A 19,715-nucleotide genomic window follows, 5' to 3' on the forward strand; every position below is an offset into this window, starting at 1 on the left:
CTCACCGCTAACTTAAATCATACTATAATTCAGTCAATGTCTGTCTGTGTGTGTGTCAGAAACGGCGCCCCTGTGTCAATTATCTAATGTGATCCTGGGCTTTACACACCCTCCGCCAAACTGGGGAGAGCAACGGACCTTGAACTTGAAATTTCTCCTTTCATTGTCGATGGCAAATATGAGACGTGTGGGGATAAAACTTACGTCATATTTGTGGCACATACGACCTAATTTCTCCTTTTCATTGAACGGAATTGAACTGAATGTGTGTGTGGACAAAATCTGTATAGGAGGCCCGGCAAAAAAACAACTTCACGGCACACATCCATCCCGGGCCTTGGTCAGTACACTATAGTGACTGAGCTACAAGATTCATTGTTGACCACACAGACAGATGGCCTGTGGCCTTCGTCCCTGCCATTTAAATGATTCATGTGTTTATTCGGTCAGGGTTACTTATTATCAGTCCTGGACCGTGTCTCCCATGCCTGTATGTGTGGTGGGACAGGCAGCCCCACACACTGAGGTCTCTGATGAACACGTCTCCCTGCTGCTAGAGTGTGAGATGACGAGAGGAGAGGCGCTGAACGCCGCCACGGATGATTTATACTTGGTTTTGGCGTATAAATCACACGAGTAGTTATCAAATATCTTCATTCCAAGGCCCCGAGAATGGATATGTTTGTGGCCGGCCGCGGACCCCCATCTGAAGATGTTTTGTTGCCGGGGACCCCCAGAATAGATTTTGTTTTGAAAAAATAAAATCTATTATTCAAAAGTTTCCAAACTATATATAGTAACTATATAAAATATAGCTGCTGCTCTGTGAGCTTGTATATCTGCTATTTTTTAATAGCCAAAGTATAAAGGGATAAAGTGGGTTAAATTGGTTGATGCTGCCCCCCCCCCCCCCGAAGGGCCCCATTTCTGAGAACCAATGCCTTTACACTGATGCATCATTTGGGGAGTGAACGCCCGCGGACAACCGAACCCGGGGAACATTTAGCTAATCCCAACTTCAATTCAGGCTTGTGCGAGTGAGATATGTTATTATATTTGTGGTGCAAAGCAAAAGCAAACCAGAACAGTGTTTGTGTTGGATCCCCCCCACTCCCCTCGCCTGGGTTTTCAAATGCACAGAAGCAAAACAGAGGAGGAACCCATAATTACACTGTGGCAGAGAACGTCCTAGTTATTTTCAACAAAACAGAACGTCGCTGTTGTTCGGCTCGAAAACCTGTATGTCCAAAAAACTGTTACTTTTCAGTAGTGTTGTAGTCAAGGCAACCTAAAGAGAGTCCAGAGTACAGAAAACAGTACAGAAACAAAACACTGCAAGGTGCGTCAGCTACACTGTCTATAAGCGCCAGACAGCTCTTATAATTGTAGTGTGAATGTGAATGGGCTCCTCATTATATGGGTATTATAAATAATACATTAAATTATTTCATTGCATTGTAGTGACTCGAGTGGACTCGTGGGGGAAGAGTCCCGAATCCCTTGGTCCGAGACCGAGTCAAGTCCAACAAGTCAAATTACAAAAAGAACCAGTGTTCCAATGGACCCCAATGCAGTCATTTAGTCACAAGCTCTTGATGGTGTGTTCCGTTGGTTAAACATTTATAAAAACCCACAGGCACTCTTATCTACCGTACTTCTATTATGGATATTATTATTTGTGACACCAACAAAGTAGGGCATTCATTTATGAAAGAACACATTGAAATATGGAGGTACAAGGTTTCTTCACAACACATGAGATGAAGAGGGAATAGTAGAGAAGGTGGATTCAACACACACACACACACACACACACACACACACAGAGTGGCTGTTATAAAACACAGCCGCGGTACTTCCCCTTATCTCACAATGCCTAATCCATGTACGGTGTGTTGTTGGAGGATCCGTGCACCAACATGCCTGCCACCGTGTCCCTGTGAAGACATAATCACCTTACAAATTTATACCACTTAACGTTTTTATTCTTCGTATCGGAACTGTAAAAGATGGCATGTCCGTTGAAATCCCCACAATTTAAATTGGTTTAGTGCTCCTGGATTCCCTGTGTGTGCGTGCGTGCGTGCATAGTTGTATTAATGTACTTGTTGTTTTGTGTAGTGAGTGCCAAATGTCCTCACAAGTACAATTTAAGAGATAGACACTGTGAGGACAGGTGACCTGGTCTTCCCTCCTCACATTGTTTTGTGGTAATTAAATATATAGATTTTAGGGTTACACTAGTCTGGTATGGCCAGACTGTTGCCTCTCACAGTTTTCAAATGCTTCTGTCATACAGTCTGGAGAACGGAAGCTCTGAGTAAGTGATGAAGCGCAAGTGAAGTTCCAGACTATATAGCATTCGGAGATTGTGGAATGGTTGTCTGGCTACGCACGACTAGGGTTACAACACTTACTGACACTGTAAGGAAAGGATTCAGGTTACGCTTGTCGCTTAGGCATTTAGAGGTTAGTTTTAGGGGTTGGGGGTCAATGTAATGCCTGATACATACTTACGTAGGTGTGCTCAGGTGTCCTGCAACGGAAATAGCTACACACTCATTATGGTTACAACAAAATGCCATTCATAAAGTTGCTGTCCTAAAATGCTGAGACGTTCTCACAAGTATAGTAATACAAACGGTTGTGTGTGCGCCTTTTGGATCTCGCAGGTGTGGCCCCTGTAAGATTAGTGTTTGAGAAGCGTGTGGTAAGGCAGAGCATGGACCATGTGGTTTCTGTCTGTTTACCTAGTCTTCTCTAGAACAGTGGTTTTCAATCTTTTCATATCAAGGTCCATTATTTATCGTGCATTTGAGCCACGGACCACCATTTGACGACATTTAGCCTCTCATACTCAAACCGTAGAATATTTTGTCGTCGTTGGATAAGATGTCGTCCACAATGTATTGCTGTATTGATGTTGGTACCATAGGAGAGATAACAGGCAAGCATTGATCAAAAATAACAATTCTTCTACATTCTCCAATTGTAGACTTCTAATGTAGATGTTTAACAATACTTACGGTACATACTTTACACTCTCTAAGAGTTAAAGATTTAAAAGGGTCCATTTGGATACCAACTCTCCATTTAGCTGGGGACCACCTGGAACCCCCTCAAGGACCACTGGTTACTTGAGAACCACTGTTCTATAGCCATGAACGGCTCCATGTTCCTTCCTGTAGCCAACATAATAATATGACTCATACTGTATACTGTATAGGGTGCTATGCAAATCAAACCTGTTGGTTTGTGTCTATTAAGCCCACACACAAACACACAGGTTTGTGTGTACAGTATGTTCGTTCGTACAGTATATAAAAGCACGCTTGTTTGTGTATTAAGGAGGCTGACGAGGCTAGACTTGTCCCGAGGTGGAGTGGGTCATTTTGCATAGACTTGTCTTGGACCCATTTAGAATGTATTGTGTGACACTGTCGATGTACCAGTTAAGGAAAACAAAGACTTTAATTGACTACTGTACATTACCCCCCATTACTGTACATTACATTACCCCCCCCCCCAACACACACACACACACACACACACACACACACACACACACACACACACACACACACACACACACACACGCAGTATATAAATTGCCAAATTGGAGACGAGGCTAAATGTGAAACTGTGAACATGACAGGAGAGACTATGACGCCTAGTTTTGAATTGTAACATTTCAATATTAAATAGCAATGTAGCACTAACATATCGAGTAGAGCAGCCTAGATGTTGACATGTTTGGGGCTTGTGAAGGACTTGTGTGTGTGTTGGGGGGGTGTGTGTGTGTGTATGTGTGTGTTAAGGAATAAGGATCCTTCTTTTTCGGGGGGTTAACCGTTTCTATTCTTTCCATTTTCTGCTCTTATGTAGTCATTGCCAAACCCGTCCATGCGTGCCGCAGTACTCCCTGAACCCCGGCCCACTATAACGGTGGTGAGCGAGTGTTCTTACCTCTCCACAGACGTCCCCCTCAAGGAAACCCTCCATCACGATGCTTAATGGTTCTAGGACCTGAGGCACTCCCGTCAGTCCTCAAGGCCGCCAGGCTTTGGGAAATAAGACTCCTCTAAAGACAGTTCCTTCAGGAAAAACAAAAAAGTATTTTTCCACCATTCTGTTTTGAAAAGCCAGCCAGCCAGCCAGGCCCAACATCCCTCCAGTCAAAACCCGTCCTCATTAGATCCAACAGGGTCCAACCACCGGACAGATGGCTGGCACCCCCCTCCCTCACCCCCCACCCCTCGCCCCATTTAAAGTTTAGCCTTTTTTTTTTTTACTTCTTTACTTCTTCTTACTACTTCATGTGAAGTGTCATTCTCATGGGGATGAAGAGAGCTTTTTAATTTCACATTTCTTCAGGGTGCAGTGTGGACGGAATCGTTGTTCCATTCCCTTAAGGTTCGACCATATTTCTGGGTCTTAGGACATCCTTCCCTAATAGCCCGTCTTCTACACACATTTCTCAGGGTAGGGGGGGGGGGGAAAGAAAAGTAAGAACTGGACTGCAATTAGCCATGGCTGGCTGCCAGTGTGCTATAAATCTTGCCAGATTGTTTCTCTTAAGGAAGTTTAGCATTTGTGGTCCTCTGTGCTGCTCTGCCTTTTTTTTTTGTTGAAATGCAGGCCTGTCACTGGCCTGTCATGTAATTAGAGCAAGCGGCAGTAGCAGCAGACTGTGCCATAAGTGTAAGTTTGAGGCGCTGCGGTGGTTGTGCTGAGGCACATGGAGGTGGAATGTTATTTATGTGTCTCCACTGCCTTCACTCCGTTCGTCCTATCTCGGACTCCCGGTGTTAGTTATGTGTGTGTTTGTGTCACATCATGTCACACTGTCTTCAGGCCGCAGCAGCAGCAGTTTGCTGTCATGCGTGCTCAGTGCTGTGTGACTCCCCTGGAGGCTTCTTGGACAACCAACCGACCTGCGTTTAGGGTGCTCAAAAGAGCTCCTATTGCTCTTTATCGCAATCTCCTTTCCTTTCCATTTCTCCCTCCTTCCCTCTCTGTGGTGTAGTCCTTTTTTCTTTTCTTTTTTTTTGGTTTAGTGTAAGAGCAAAAGAAAAACAAAACACAGGATTGAAACGGGTGAAACAATCAAAAAGAGGTTATGTACATGTCTGTTATGTATACATTTGCGTCATATGCAGGTACTTCTTTCTACTTTAGAACATTGGCATGATCACATGCAGGTACTTTAAAACATTAACATCATATGCAGGTGTGTATACCAAAAGAAAATTGCATCAGTTGCAGTGTTCAATAGACAGGGGACCTACGTATCTTGCGACACCCTTATCCTTAAATGTATTTGACATTTCTTTTTACTATTTTGAAAAACATTTAAATAGTTCAACTCACATTGTGAGCTTGTAGATCGGCTATTAGTTTTGAACTATTTTAAAAGGTTTTTGAGTCGAGTATAGATCCACACAGTTCACATAATAGGTTAACCCACATCAGGTAAGGAACACGCAAGGTATACAATTTTTGTTTTCCACAACGTCAACAATGAACAAGTTTCATTTCTACAGCAGTCAAGGTCAAGGTAAACTTTATTGTCCACAAGGGAAATTTGTCTTGGGCTTTCACCCCAGCTATACAGCCACACATAAAACATCAATGACAACAAGTTACCCGCTCTCGGTTCAGATTCAGAATAGTACGATGGATTTGAAAAACAAACGTGTCGTATTTCCTCCCCACAGCTCATCATCCTAGAAGACTATGCGGACCCGTTCGATGCTGAGCAGGCTGGCGGGACTCAGATGATCGCCACGGAGAAGGTGACGAGTCTGACGACGGAGAACGACGGCTACATGGAGCCCTACGAAGCCCAGAAGATGATGGCAGGTAAATAATGAACCGGTCTCTGTTCTCCCCCCCTCTGGCTCTCCCTCTGGCGTTTTGTCGTTGTGTGCCATATGTTGTCTGTCTCCGTTCACCTTCACCCGCTGGGTGGTGTGACCTGTAATGCAACAGTGCCTTTGTTATTGTGGCTGCATCGTAGAATGTCTTTGGACGGGCGATAATTAACACGTGGACGCATTTGGCCATATGTTGGCCAAATGGTCACTACTACTGAAGTAGTCTCGTATAGCCAGACAACTATTCCACAACCTCCGAATGCTACAGTATTTAGAGTCTGGAAATACTAATTGATATGACATGACTGTCATAGACTTTTATAATTGAATGAATTGATTAGTCGGAACTTACTGTGACCTTTTATTATCCTACTTCGTTGTGCGATTAATCCTGGCGGCGTACGCGGATAGCGAAAATAGCCCTTCTACAAGCTCACAACGCGTCACATCGCCATGTGTTGTTGTGAGCTTGAATATCGTAAATTAATAAATACATTATTGTTCATTGATCGTAATCGAGCCCCAGGTGTGGGGCTCGACCCTGGGGTCCTTGGTGGGTGTCCCAGGGGGTCCCCAGCTAAATTATAGTTGGGAACCAAATGGACCCTTATGGGTCTGTAACTCTGAGTTAGGGTTAGCTTCCATTTGTACACTCTCAGAGTTAAACTAACATTGATTTTACAATATAAATTGGGTTCATATAGAGATAGAAATGCCATTGGGGTCCTTGAAATTATAATGGTTTGAGAGTCACTGCTGGAGCCGTAAGAATCCTCTCTTATGGGGGGGTCCCTGGCTTATCTTTTCAAATTGGGGTTCTGTGGGGCTAATACGTGTCAATTTGGGGGGGCCCTTGACATGAGAACGTTTGAGAACCATGCACTGCTGTATATGACAGGTGCGGAGACGAGATACACATTATACTTTGCAAGTGCAGCAGTTGGGGGCGGGGCTCCCAAAAAAGTTGCACAGTGGTTTTCAACGCTTTTCATATCAAGGCCCATTATTTATTCTGCATTCGAGCCACGGACCACCGTTTGATGTTGGTACCATTAGGAGAGATAACAGGCAAACGTTGATCAGAATAACAATTCATCTACACACTCTAATTGTGTAGACTTGTAGAAATTAAGTAATGCATTGCAGATGTTTAACAATAATTTAACTCTTGAGAGTGTAAAAGGACACCAAATGGACATTTGGTTTCATTTTACACTCTTAAGAGTTAAAGACCAAGGGTTAAGGGTCATTTGGTTGCCAAATCTCCCCCTCAAGGACCACTGGTGGTCCCCGGAGTCCGGACCACTGGTTGAGAACCACTTCGTTAGCAGAAAAGCTGCCCGAACACGTCCGACGAAGCAGAGAGATGTTTGTTGTGCGTTGCACTTGAGCTCGTTCACAATCGCAGACGGACCACTTAGCCCGGGTTTTCCAGGAAGACAGTTTGTTGGAGAACCAACAATAGCCGCTTACACAAGAACTCGAGTCGAAAAACCGCATTGTCTTCGCCGCTTTTGTCAGCGAAACATGCTCATTCTGTGGCCAAACAAGCAACGGCGATGACAAAAGGACAAAGCATGAAACGATGGAGCATTTATCAGAAAGAAATCTCGTGGCAGGCAGTCAGTGCTGCGTGGGTTCCCTATCGAATGAAAAAAAATAAAATGGAAGCACGCCTTTGTGTTCCAGAAAGTAATGTGGGAACAATGAATGTCACAGCTCAAAGCGCTGCTTCTCCTACGATTGGTGTGTGCGGATACCAGGTATATTGGTGCGGAGCTTCTTCTGACACCGTCATGTTTCGTTCCATATTACTGCATTGCTGCCTCTCCTGCTATAGCCCGGTTCTCCTGTCCTCACCCCCCCCCCCCTCCCTTCTCCTCCATCGTTTAATGGGGCTGCAGAGTGCAGACTATCTCTTGTTTTCATCTGTCTTTCTGCGTTGACCTCTGCCCCAGTCCCAATACAACGATCCCTGATTTATGTCCCTTCTCCAGATGAACAGAGCTGTAAAAAAAAGGGGGGGGGGGGTGTTAGAAAGGAGAAAGAAAAAGTGCAGTGAAGTAGTTTAACAGCTTCGACTCACGCTCAGGGGGGAACAGCCTTTTCTTAATTCATCCAGAGACTGCTCAACTTTTTTTTTGTTGCTCTGCTGACAATCGGAGAGAGGCACACACAGCGCCGGCAGCTATCTTTTGTTTAGCCGTGATGAAGTCCTCAGTTTTGCAAGCGAGGAGGATCTAGTTGTGCTTGTCATATCTGAGAAGCCTTGAGGGGATTGTTTGTTGCCTATGCCTGCTCTCTCTCTCTCCTCGTAAGGCATTCCTATTGATTGCCAATTGTTCTGCTTATGTTCTGTTGTTTTGAGTTTTGACTGAGCTGTCACAAGGCGCTGCTTGGAGGGATAGTGCTGTCAATGTGGATTTATTTCTCGTGTCATTAACATTTCTATAATAATCCTGGGGATTTGTTCTCTCTCCAGGACATGGATCGTTCGCTATACCTCTGGTTTTCTCAGTTTTATCGCGCCTCCGACAATAATGCATGGCGTTCTAAACGCTCGCTCAACGCCCGCGCACACCTATAACGACATGCCTAAAATAGGAACACCAGTTTGAAAGTGTTTTAAAAAATATCAGGACCTTTTTTTCCCCCATTTCCTGTATAGTACCGGTAACTGTTTTGTGACATACTGTGCTGTGCAAGGACGATCAGCGACGATATGCTGAGAGATAGATAGATAGGCTCTGATGAGCCATTATTGGCTTCCAATGTCAATGCAGTGACAGATTGCCTGGGTTCTCTGAAGCGTTTCTATGGTCCCCTGATGTAATGGCTGAGTCTCCACTAACAGTGGAGTATAGAGTGTTTTCTTCTGACAGTGAGTCTCATAGGACTGCTGATGACAGAAGAAACCATTGCATAGCCATAGACCACTGCAGAGGAGACGTAGGGACACACGCAGCCAGTCATGGGAGCGGTGTGCACCGCTCAAAAATGAATAAGGCTTAAAGGGAGGCTGGTATATCTCTCTATCTCTCTGGCTCCCTCCCTAGCTCTCTCTCTCTCTCTCTCTCTCTCTCTCTCTCTCTCTCTCTCTCTCTCTCTCTCTCTCCCTCTCTCCCCAGACTCATTGTAGCCTCTCTGTATGACCATTTGAATTGCTAACAATGTCAGTCTGCCTCCTGGTTGCTCCTCAGTTGCCAGGCAGTCTGCTACACAGACCATTCATCTGCTTGTAACGGCCCTGCTGTCACAATCATAATTATGGCTGTATTCACTGTGCACAATAGCTACACACGCACGGATCTGACGTGACTCCATACACTGCATGCAGTACAGTAGAGTGTATCCCTTGTTCTCGGGGCGACAGTGACTCAGGGGTATAGAGTGGCCGGATGGGAACCGCAAGGTTCCCAGTTCGAACCCGGGCTCCCCCAGAGTTGGTGTCGAAGTGTCCTTGAGCAAGACTCTGAACCCCTGTTGCCTTGCATGGTTTCCTCTGCCATCGGTGTATGAATGGGTGAATGTAATGCACAATCTATGTACCACGCCTTGGATAAATGCACCATTTACCATTTACCCTTGTGGTTCTCAAAGTAAAGACCACCACATTCATACTGTATGTATTTGGCCGCGGACCCCCATTTGAAAAGATGTTGTGCCAGGGACCCCCATAAGTGAAGATTTGTTGTCATTTTTCTAAACAAGCCGATCCTCAAGCTCACAGCTCAAGCTCATTTTATTTTGTGGCTATTCAAAATAGTCAAAAAAATAAACTTAAATGTTTAAACTGTTCCTCATTTTAGCTGGGGACCCCCTGTAACCATCTCAAGGACCCCTGTGGTTTCCCTGTGCCACACTTTGAGAACCATGCTCTTGTGCACTGTGAAAAGTTGTTAATTTGCCACCATAGAAATCCATATCGCCCTCACCCATCAAGGTGTTATAGTCCCCTGTATAACCTCCGCATGAAATAATGGACTTTTGACTTGTATACAAACTCAAGCGTGTCTGAATCGGAACAATGGTTTCTTGTAAAAAAGTGTGTCAAATTAATTAGAAGAAGCAGCGTACACGGGTGATAAATCACAAAGTTGTGATTCATTTTCTTTTTTGTATTTTATTGGTAGCGGTTTATTGCTGGTGGTGTATACGTGTCTCACCAGTGGACCAGCCTGCAGGGCTCGGGTTTCTACAGGAGACTGAATTAGCCCAGCTCTGCTGTTGGTTTGGCCTTATCTCTCTTCACACGCGCACTCCCCGTCTCCTCAAACACATGCAGCCATGCCTGCATAGGTAGATGGATGGTACCGTACACTTACTCTGAAACTGCAGATAATGGAGGTACTGCACACACACACACGCACACACACACACACACACACACACACACACACACACACACACACACACACACACACACACACACACACTTACACTTAACACCTCCTCTTTCCTGTCTCTCCACTGCACCATCCAATAATGGGAACAGTGCAAAGCATTGTGAGCTAGTAGGTTGCCTATTTTCGCTAATTCTTGTACGAATCTTACGTCGCTGTACCGTCGCAGAAACCTCTTATCTCCATATTTTAATGGTGCGTACGGTACGTGTGTGCGTGTGTGTGTGTGTGTGTGTGTGTGTACAGCTCCAAGGAAAGCGAGGTTGGGAACCACTGCAGTATACACACGGCACAAATAACTTTACAGTTCCAGTTAAAAAAACAGAGAGCAAACACGGTGCTCTCTTCTTCCTTTCTCACACTATACAACGGTATAGCCTCATTATATAACAGAAGGCAGAGGAACAACGTTTTTGCTGTTTAATGGACTCATTTGCAACCCCATGAATTTTGATAGTGTGGTATTTAACCCATTCTGAACGGAAACACATTTTGGTGTTAGCATCATGTTATGCTTTTAGCTATTGAAAAATAGCAGATCTACAAGCTCGTAGCGCGCCACCGAGTGGCGCGCTACGAGCTTGTATGTCTGCTATTTTTTTTAAATCGACTGAACGACTGACATTTTTAGAATCTGATCTCAGGTCAGAATGGGTTCATCAGACCAGTGTGTGTCCGGTGGAAACCTCGTATGAATCTGATCTCAGGTCAGAATGGGTTAAAGGATTCCCACGGAGAGAACCGTGCCTCAGAGGTTCTGCCGCGCGCATCGTTTCACAACTCCGCCGCATGAAACCCAAGAGTCACTAATTGCTGCTGGAAATGAAACGTGTTTATTGTTGACGTCGTTGGTTTATGATGTGATTACACGATGTTGACAGTTTGACACACACAGACACACAACCCAACCCGACGCAGTCGGCCACATGGTGTCATGTGTGTCATGAAGAGAGGCCTACTGTACTTCAGCTGAAGAGCCAATTCAAAAGTATCACATTTACAGTATAGCAGATCTACACGTCGCTTTGTGCCGCGTTTTTTTTTTAATTTTGTGTGATGCCGTACTCTTAAATTACTTTAAGTTAATTCATGGAAATGAAAACAAAGCGTTAGAATATGGAGATAAGGGTTTCCAACCCTTTTAATTTCCAGGTCCATTATTTTTTGAGCATTTGATGAGATGTAATCTCTCAAAATGTTGAATATTTTGTTGTCATTGAATAAGATTTTGTCTATGTAATTCCATGCTGTATTGATGTTGAGGTACCATTAGGAGAGAAAACGGGCAAATGTTCATGATCAAAATAACAATTATTCTACATTCTCTAATTGTGTAGACTTCTTGAAGTAAACGAAGTAATGCAAGATGTTTAACAATAATTTAACTCTTGAGAGTGTCGTAATATGAAACTCATTTTACACTCGTTAAAGTTTAACCCATTTTGGTGTTGGCATTATGTTATGCTTTAGCTATTGAAAAATAGAAGATCTACAAGCTCACGAGCTTGTAGATCTGCTATTTTAGAAAAATCAAAGAACGACTGACACAGAAACATAGCTTTTTCAGAAAACTGTCATTTTCAAACAGACATTTTTTTTAATCTGATTTCAGGTCAAAATGGGTTAAGATCTAATAAGGTTGGTTACCAACTCCGTCATTTAGCTGGGGGACCCACTACCTGGAACCCCCCTCAAGGACCACCGGTGGTCCCCGGACCACTGGTGTAAAAGCAGTGAGCCGGTCCATATCTCTCCCAGACCCCTCTGCACCAGGAGGGAGCTGTGTGATTTATGGAGCTTGCTGGTGGAAAGGCATGCCATGACTTCCTTAACCCGCTGCACTGCCCTGCTGCCCTGCCCTGCTCCCTGACCGATCACACCACCTGCACACTCCTCTGCAGACGTGCTGCTTAGACACTCTGCCTACTGTGTGTTTGTGTGTGTGTGTGTGTGTGTGTGTGTGTGTGTGTGTGTGTGTGTGTGTGTGTGTGTGTGTGTGTGTGTGTGTGTGTGTGTGTGCATGTGTGCGTGGGTGGGTGCCAGCCTGTTTACAGTGCGCCTTGAATATTTGTCATATCTGCATGACTCCATGGCTGTGTGCAGGCACGTGGCACACGTTACTACATTATGCTATCTTTGTATGAGAACGTGTGTTTGTGTGTGTGTGTGTGTTTCCGTGTGCTTGTTTTTGGGTGTGTGCTTGAGTAGGTGTGTGCGTGCTTCCCGTGCGTCTGCGTGTGTTGTGGAATGTGATGTTTTTTCTCACAGACTTGTGATAGACCACTGTCTTTCTCTTTTCTTTCTTTCTCTCTTACACACACACACACACACACACAGGAACACAGACACACAGAAACACACACACACAGACACCATAACACGCACGCACGCACACACACACAAAGATAAGCCACTACACACACACACACACACCACAACTTCCTCAGCTGTCATTGGGGCCATTCCTCACATACCCAGCTACACCGACACCGCCACCCAATCACAGGTGGGGCCGGCCTGCCTGTCGGAATGAAATGCTGCGAGTGTTGCAATGTTATTCTGTGAGTTCCTGTTCCCTAGCTGCCTAACACACTGGTGCCAAACACTGGCTCGGGACCCATTTGAGGGTCGCCAACACATTTTTATGGGTCCCTTAATTCGTTGTTGTTTCCTATAATCCTACACTTACCAAAAAAACATTCCCGAACAAAGTAAAATGTTTATCAGTAATTTCAGGAAGAAACGAAAGAAAAATCTAACAATTCCATGAGTTAGATAACAAGTGTTTTGAGACGTAGTGAAATCAGCCGATCCACAAGCTCACAGTGTGGCGCTAGATCTGCTATTTTTACTAGCTTGGGGTCAAGGGCAAACATCTCATTTCTGTTTTGAGCCACGGGCTAAAAAACGCTTATGAACCAGAACCACTGCCCTATAGCAGATCCACAAGCTCTGTGATCAGATACCTTCTATAGATATTATACATGTATGTAGAGCGAGAAACGGTATATTGACGTCGGGTGGTATCCTCATTATGTCCAAAGCTGTTACTTTTTTACAAATAGCAAAAGTAGAACATCGACGAGCTCTTGACGAGTGATACTTACATTTGATACTTATGTGTGTGGTACTGTACTGTAGTATGAAGTAGTAGGGCATTCATTTATGGACAAAAAAACAAACTGACAGTACGTTTTTAACAGTGGGCGACAGCCAGACGAATTTTCCCGGAAGTGCATTATTCGTCTATGGGACCCGGCGACTACCGGCGATAGCAGGTGAACGGGCGATGGTCGAAAAGTGGGCGGGGCAACGGCGCCCGAAAAGATACAAATAATTCATCTTTACGTTTGCCCGACAGCAACGATAGGATAGACACTAGTAGCGAGCCCTGAGGTACTATACGCTAAACCCGAGCCCCGAGGGACTACCTCTAAACCATATAGGGGTTAGGGGTTAAGTATTAGTACTTGAGTAAGAGTACTAGTGCTGCTGTCATTCATTGTGTGTGCTCCAGTATGTGTTGTATAGTGTGTGTGTGTGTGTGTGTGTGTGTGTGTGTGTGTGTGTGTGTGCGTGTGTGCGTGCGTGTTCCGGTGTGTCCTCATCATACATTGTTTAGCTGTTGAGACTTGCATCGCACGCTCTGACGGAGCAGCGCACTGGGGTTGGGCCCGCACCCACTGCACTGCAGGCCATTTCTCACACACACACACACACACACACACACACACACACTGCGGGCCATTTCTCACCGACTGCCAGAGCAGGGATGGGATGGCACTCCCTGAGCCTGTGTGTGTGTGTGTGTGTGTGTGCGTGCGCGTGTGCAATACGTACGTAGTACGTACTATGTACACGACACACACCCAATTAAGCACACATACACAGACACGACACACAATGCAAATACATAGCGTGTTACCTGCTTATTTACATTTTATTACATCAGGTAATCAGACAATGTGACGGGCAGTTACAGGCAGCGGTTCCCAACCTTGCCCACTGTCTGTCTGTATGTATAGAACTCAATGGGATATCCGTACAACTTGTCAAACAAACCTATTAAGTCCTGAGACCAGATTTCTACAAAATCAGTGGTTGCTCAAACCTTTTCATGTCAAGGACCCACAGAATTATCTGTATCTGGCTACGGACCCCCATCTGAAAATATGTTGTTCCAGGGACCCCCCCCCCCCCAGAAGCAAAGACTTGAGTTAAACTGTTCGCTGGGAAAGAAAGAATATATATTCAAATTTCAAAGATTTGCACACATTTTCAAGATGTTTCAAAAATAGCAGATCTTCTGTTATTTTTCAACAGCTAAAGTTTTAAATGATGGGGACCACTGAGTTACAGTACATCCTATGGCAGAAAGTAGTTCGTAAATTTATGTCAACACTTCATCATACTATCAGTGTTACGCACACAGGGCCTCATCCTCCCCAGTCAGCCATGTGAGAGATTTCCCAGAGCACAGGGGCTGTTGTGCATGACTGAGTCCACACACACACACACACACACCAGTTGATAATCCTGAGTCAAAATAACGGTAGTGTGTCGCACACACCAAGGCTTCAGTCCTGTTTCATTTTTGACCAGGGATAAACGTTTTGCTGTGTGTGTGCGTGTGCGTGTGCGTGTGCGTGTGTGTGTGTGTGTGTGTGTGTGCACGCGTGTGCGCGCTCTTATGCAGAAGATAGCAACGCGTTTCCCCCAAAAATAATCTGTAAAAATTGCTCACATGTATAGTAATACAAACGTGTGTGTGTGTGTGTGTGTGTGTTAGGGTTTGTTTAAAGGGGGGGGGCGTCAGAAATTCTTCACGCCAGCAGTTGAATTTATTACACGCCGTGTCAGAGTTGTAACCTCAATTTGTCCTCATCGCCATCCTTGTAGGTCACGCTCAGCTCAGTCAGCAACACACACTCAATACATGTCCAAAACGCCCCGAGACAAAACCCTCACGTCACACCAAAAAGTCACTTCAGCATGAAGGTCGTCTCATTGGAACAGTATACTGTTTCCCATTTATGGGTCACGGGCACATTGTTATGGGTCGCCTTGGTTTTTGTTTCCTACCTTTTGTTTTTTTATTATTATTATTGTCTCCACCTGCCGAAGGCATGGGGAGAGTATGGTTTGCACTCCGTCCGTGTGTCCGTCCATCCGTTCGTCCGTCTGTGTACAGCTACTGTAATCTCCGACACGGCCTGTCACAGCCCACCATGAGGCCGACTTTTGCCAAAACACATTTCTTTACATTAATCGTACACAATTTATCCATACATCACGCAAATCGTATACACTATCTCTACAGTCATGTGATCAACTGTCTGCTTCACCATATTCAATCCACATTGGCTGAGATTGCCAAGGTTTTCAGGAGTGGCCCGTTTAGTACAAAATGCTGCATATCATCAACAAAGCGTCCGATTGCGGTGAAACTGTGCGCGCATATTCCCACTAGGCTAAGGAAGAAATGTCACACTCCAAAAACGCTCCTATCCTGGTGGAGACCTGTGCCCCGAGGGGCACTTTTTCTAGTTTCAAATCATTTAAAAAAAACATTCCCAAAAATCTAAAGTTTTCATGAATTAAAAACTAAATTCAATTATTTTTTCATGAAGAAACTAGATAAAGTGACCCTCGGGGCACAGGTCTTCACCAGGGCATGTCAGGTTGTGGCCTCCTGGTGGCGCTATAATGGGCCAATGTGAAAAGATGCCATTTCTTCTTACGCCTTGGATGGCATTTGGATGATTTGAGGCATTCTGTTCCAATCGTATTGAGGAGGAGAGACCCGCCACTTGCTTGTTCAAGAAGTTTATTTAAATAAGAGTCAAAGCAATGTTTCGGCCTTTCGGCCTTCTTCAGGCTTGCCATGCCTGTGCTATAACAGGCCAATATGAAAAGAGTGGGATATATTCCTCAGCCTAGTAGGAAAGCCTGTGAAAGATTTCACTTAAATTGCACGCTGTGTTCATGATTTGAGGCTTTTTGTTCAAAACGGGCCAATCCTGCAAACTCTGAAAGTCAATGTTGGCCAATTAGGATGGAATATGAAATATCGGACAGATCTGTCTCTGTCTCTGTCTCTCTCTCTCTCTGGGAACTGTCTCTTGGCGTTGGCTGCCAGCCTGTGCTGATGCATATATGTCTTTTAATGTTCTTTAGGTTTTAGTGTTATTTTTCCTTTTCTTTCTATTAAAGTTGTTTTTAATTAGTTGTTACCTCTGTAAAGCCCCCCCATGTAAAGCGTCTTTGGGTACTCAGAAAAGCGCTATATAAGTTTGAGATATTATTATTATTATTATTATATACACACACACACACACACACACACACACACACACACACACACACACACACACACACACACACACGGTGCCAAGCGGATGACTTGTTAGTGCTGTTGGATTATTAGTTCAATTACTCATGATAGCGTGGCCCTGCATGCTCCCCCCCAACCCGTCCCTTCTGGCTGTGTAAAGGCTACTAACCTTTGCCAAGGCTACGTCTTCTTTGGCACGGGAACAGAGAGGGTGGAGGTGAGGTGTGTCGTGTGTGTGTGTGTGTGTGTGTGTGTGTGCAAGATTACATCCTATTAGGGATGGGCATTTGGACCTTTTTGTCACATCCCTATGCATTGCATCCCAGAAAGCCAGATGACGTCCCAGAATATCACCTGATTTCAACCTGACTCGTCTTGGTTTGACTTGATCCGGCCCCAATCGAGACGTCACCAATTCGTCCAGGTCCTGACCGTGCTTGCTGGGATAATACACGAGTCCCAGTGTCATTATAGTCATCACGATAACCCCCACTATACGCACGACAAACACACATAAACGCTGTGCAATGCATGCATGGCACATACACACAATCACACTGGCGTTATCACATCAGCGGGATAAGTGAAAGAAAAACAAGAGATGAGGGTTGGATAATGGAGCCCCTTTTTAATAGGATTTCACCACACCTATAAATTATGGTTTTATTTATCAGGACTCACAAGGTCTTTTCACGCTGGGGGCGATTGGTGCACCTGGTAATCAATAGGGATTAGATGCGGGCAATCTCATACGTTGTTAGCGACAAGGTGGGCGTGACCCCATGAAACGGTCACGGTTCGCACTCGTCTCACACACACACACGCCCATCCGCTTCCAGAGTTTAAATGTGTCCATCTGTTGTACACACACGTCAGGTGTGGACCCTGTTGGCTGAGAGAGAGATGAATGATACGGAGGTCAGTGCGACCCCGCAGACGCAAGCGAGGACGCAGGCGTAATGAGGATGGCAGACGAGCGCCATACATACGCCGTCACGTGCGGGTCACGTGTCGCCAATGTGATCAGCTATTTGCACTATTTAAGAACAGCTCAAGTGACTCTTGATTATTTTATTAACCAATTTTGACCTGAGATCAGATTAAAAGAAATGTCTTCCTGACGGTTTTCTGAAAAAAGCTATGTTTCTATGTCAGTCGTTCTGAGCTATGAGCTTGTAGATCTGCTATTTTTCAATAGCTAAAGCATAAACATAATGCTAACACCAAAAGGGGTTCTCGCCCCAAAATGGGTTAATTGAAATAGAATCGATATAGACTAATCGCTTGGATTATAATGGATCACAGCAGAGCTCCGTGTGGCCATAAGCCCTCTGCTGTGCCCCCCTGCAGCTGAAACTAGAGGAGCCCTGCAGCCCCCTGCAGCCCTCTGCTGTGCCCCCCTGCAGCTGAAACCAGAGGAGGCCTGCAGCCCTCTGCTGTGCCCCCCTGCAGCTGAAACTAGAGGAGCATCCGGATTGGAACATGTACCAGCAGTCACAGCCTCACGGCTGCACTCAATTGAGATAATTTGGCATGATAAGTGGGGCTTTATTTTCTAATTGTCCTGTATTTGATTTTGGCATTATCGTCTATACCTCTCTGTGAAAGCACAGTTTTTTCAAAGGTTGTTGAGAGATAATTTGCCTCAGTGATGCATGCGTGCATTAATGCCCTGGCTCAGATATTCACATGCAACTGTAAAAAAAAATCTAATAATATTTACTGTACACTATACTGTAGTAAAAAACAACAACAGCAACTACCATGCCCAAGCGGTTACTGTACTATGAATAAATGTTCATTATGTTTATTGTTTAACTTGCTACAGCATATACACACACACACACACACACACACACACACACACACACACAGACACATGGTAAGACAGTGGTGCAAGGTGTGGAGCATTGGCAGTGGAGTTACTGTGTCTGCTTCACCAAGCCAATGACGGATGTTGTTGTGGGACAGAGAGACCCTCTCCATCCTTCCACTGTGGCCGAGTGGGGTGGGTGGGTAGGTTGAGGCGCCAGGCTGGGTGGGCACGCGGGTGGGTGGGTGGGTGGGTTGTAGAGCCAGGCTGCTGCGGCTCCACGCAGGAACAGGTTGCGTCTGCAGGAGTCGTCCATTTTAAAGGCAAGATTAATGACACCATTAATCCCGCAGTCGCAACTCAGCGGCCACTGCAGAGGGAGGGCAGTGTACCCGCTGCCTCTAGTTAACATGCATGCGGTACTTAGGACCCAAACGATACATAATATTTATAACTATAAATGTAAATGTAAAAGCTGAGGATTCATTCTACTGTGTATACACAAGGTACAAAGTAAAGGGTGACCAGGTGGGCGAGCGAGTGTGAGAACGCGTAGGTGAGAGAGAGAGAGAGATAGAGAGAGAGAGATTTTGGCAGTGTAGTGAATAGTTCTGTGAATGTAGAGACGTGTGTTTTCATGCCATGGAGCCGGAGAGGAAAGAGGGCATGTTGGCACTTTTCATTTGCGAGAGAACCTCCATTAAGTGTGAATGTGTGTGAGAGAGAGGGCGAGAGAGAGTGTGTGAGAGAGAGGTGGGGGTGCAGACTCCAGAGCACACTGCAGCTGTTGAAGGACAAGCCGAACAGATGGGCACCAAAACACAAAGAAAGACACATGGAAGATGAATGCACGTCTGTGCTGTACAGTATGTGTGCACGTCGTCGTGCACACACACAGGCATGTGGGCACACACTTTTCACAGTGGTGTGGCTCTGCAGGAGGCTGGCCGTCTGTGGGGGAGGATCAGTCTTTCTTTTTGATTGACATTTTGTATTGGCATAAATGCATATACAATTAAATGCATTTACATTAAATGCATTTACATTAAATGCATTTACATTAAATGCATATACATCAACACGGATAAAGGATAATAGTTTGGGGTTTGGGGACATGCCCGCAAAACGTCACAGAAATAGAGACTGAGTGAACAATATCGGATGTCGCCATAGATGTTATATAAAGGCTAGATGGCTCAAGGAGGAGTCTCTGACGTAGTTCACCCGGAGCCCATCTTGCTTCGGGACTACAGTACAGTACAGTACAGTACAGTACAGTATGTTCGATG

The 19,715-nt window shown here is 45.1% G+C and overlaps 1 protein-coding gene across 8 annotated transcripts in view; it reads left to right on the plus strand.

The window, feature by feature from the left end:
* shf (Src homology 2 domain containing F) overlaps nt 1-19,715 on the plus strand; it is a 162,229-nt gene that overhangs the window by 27,395 nt on the left and 115,119 nt on the right. For all 8 annotated transcript variants that reach the window (XM_080767387.1, XM_080767389.1, XM_080767388.1 and 5 more), the window contains exon 2: nt 5,718-5,862. In XM_080767387.1, coding sequence (XP_080623513.1) covers nt 5,718-5,862 — 145 coding nt within the window. The remainder of the gene's footprint in view (nt 1-5,717; nt 5,863-19,715) is intronic.

The sequence above is a fragment of the Protomyctophum bolini genome, assembly GCF_963924005.1.
Source record: "Protomyctophum bolini genome assembly, chromosome: 1".
Lineage (NCBI taxonomy): Eukaryota > Metazoa > Chordata > Actinopteri > Myctophiformes > Myctophidae > Protomyctophum > Protomyctophum bolini.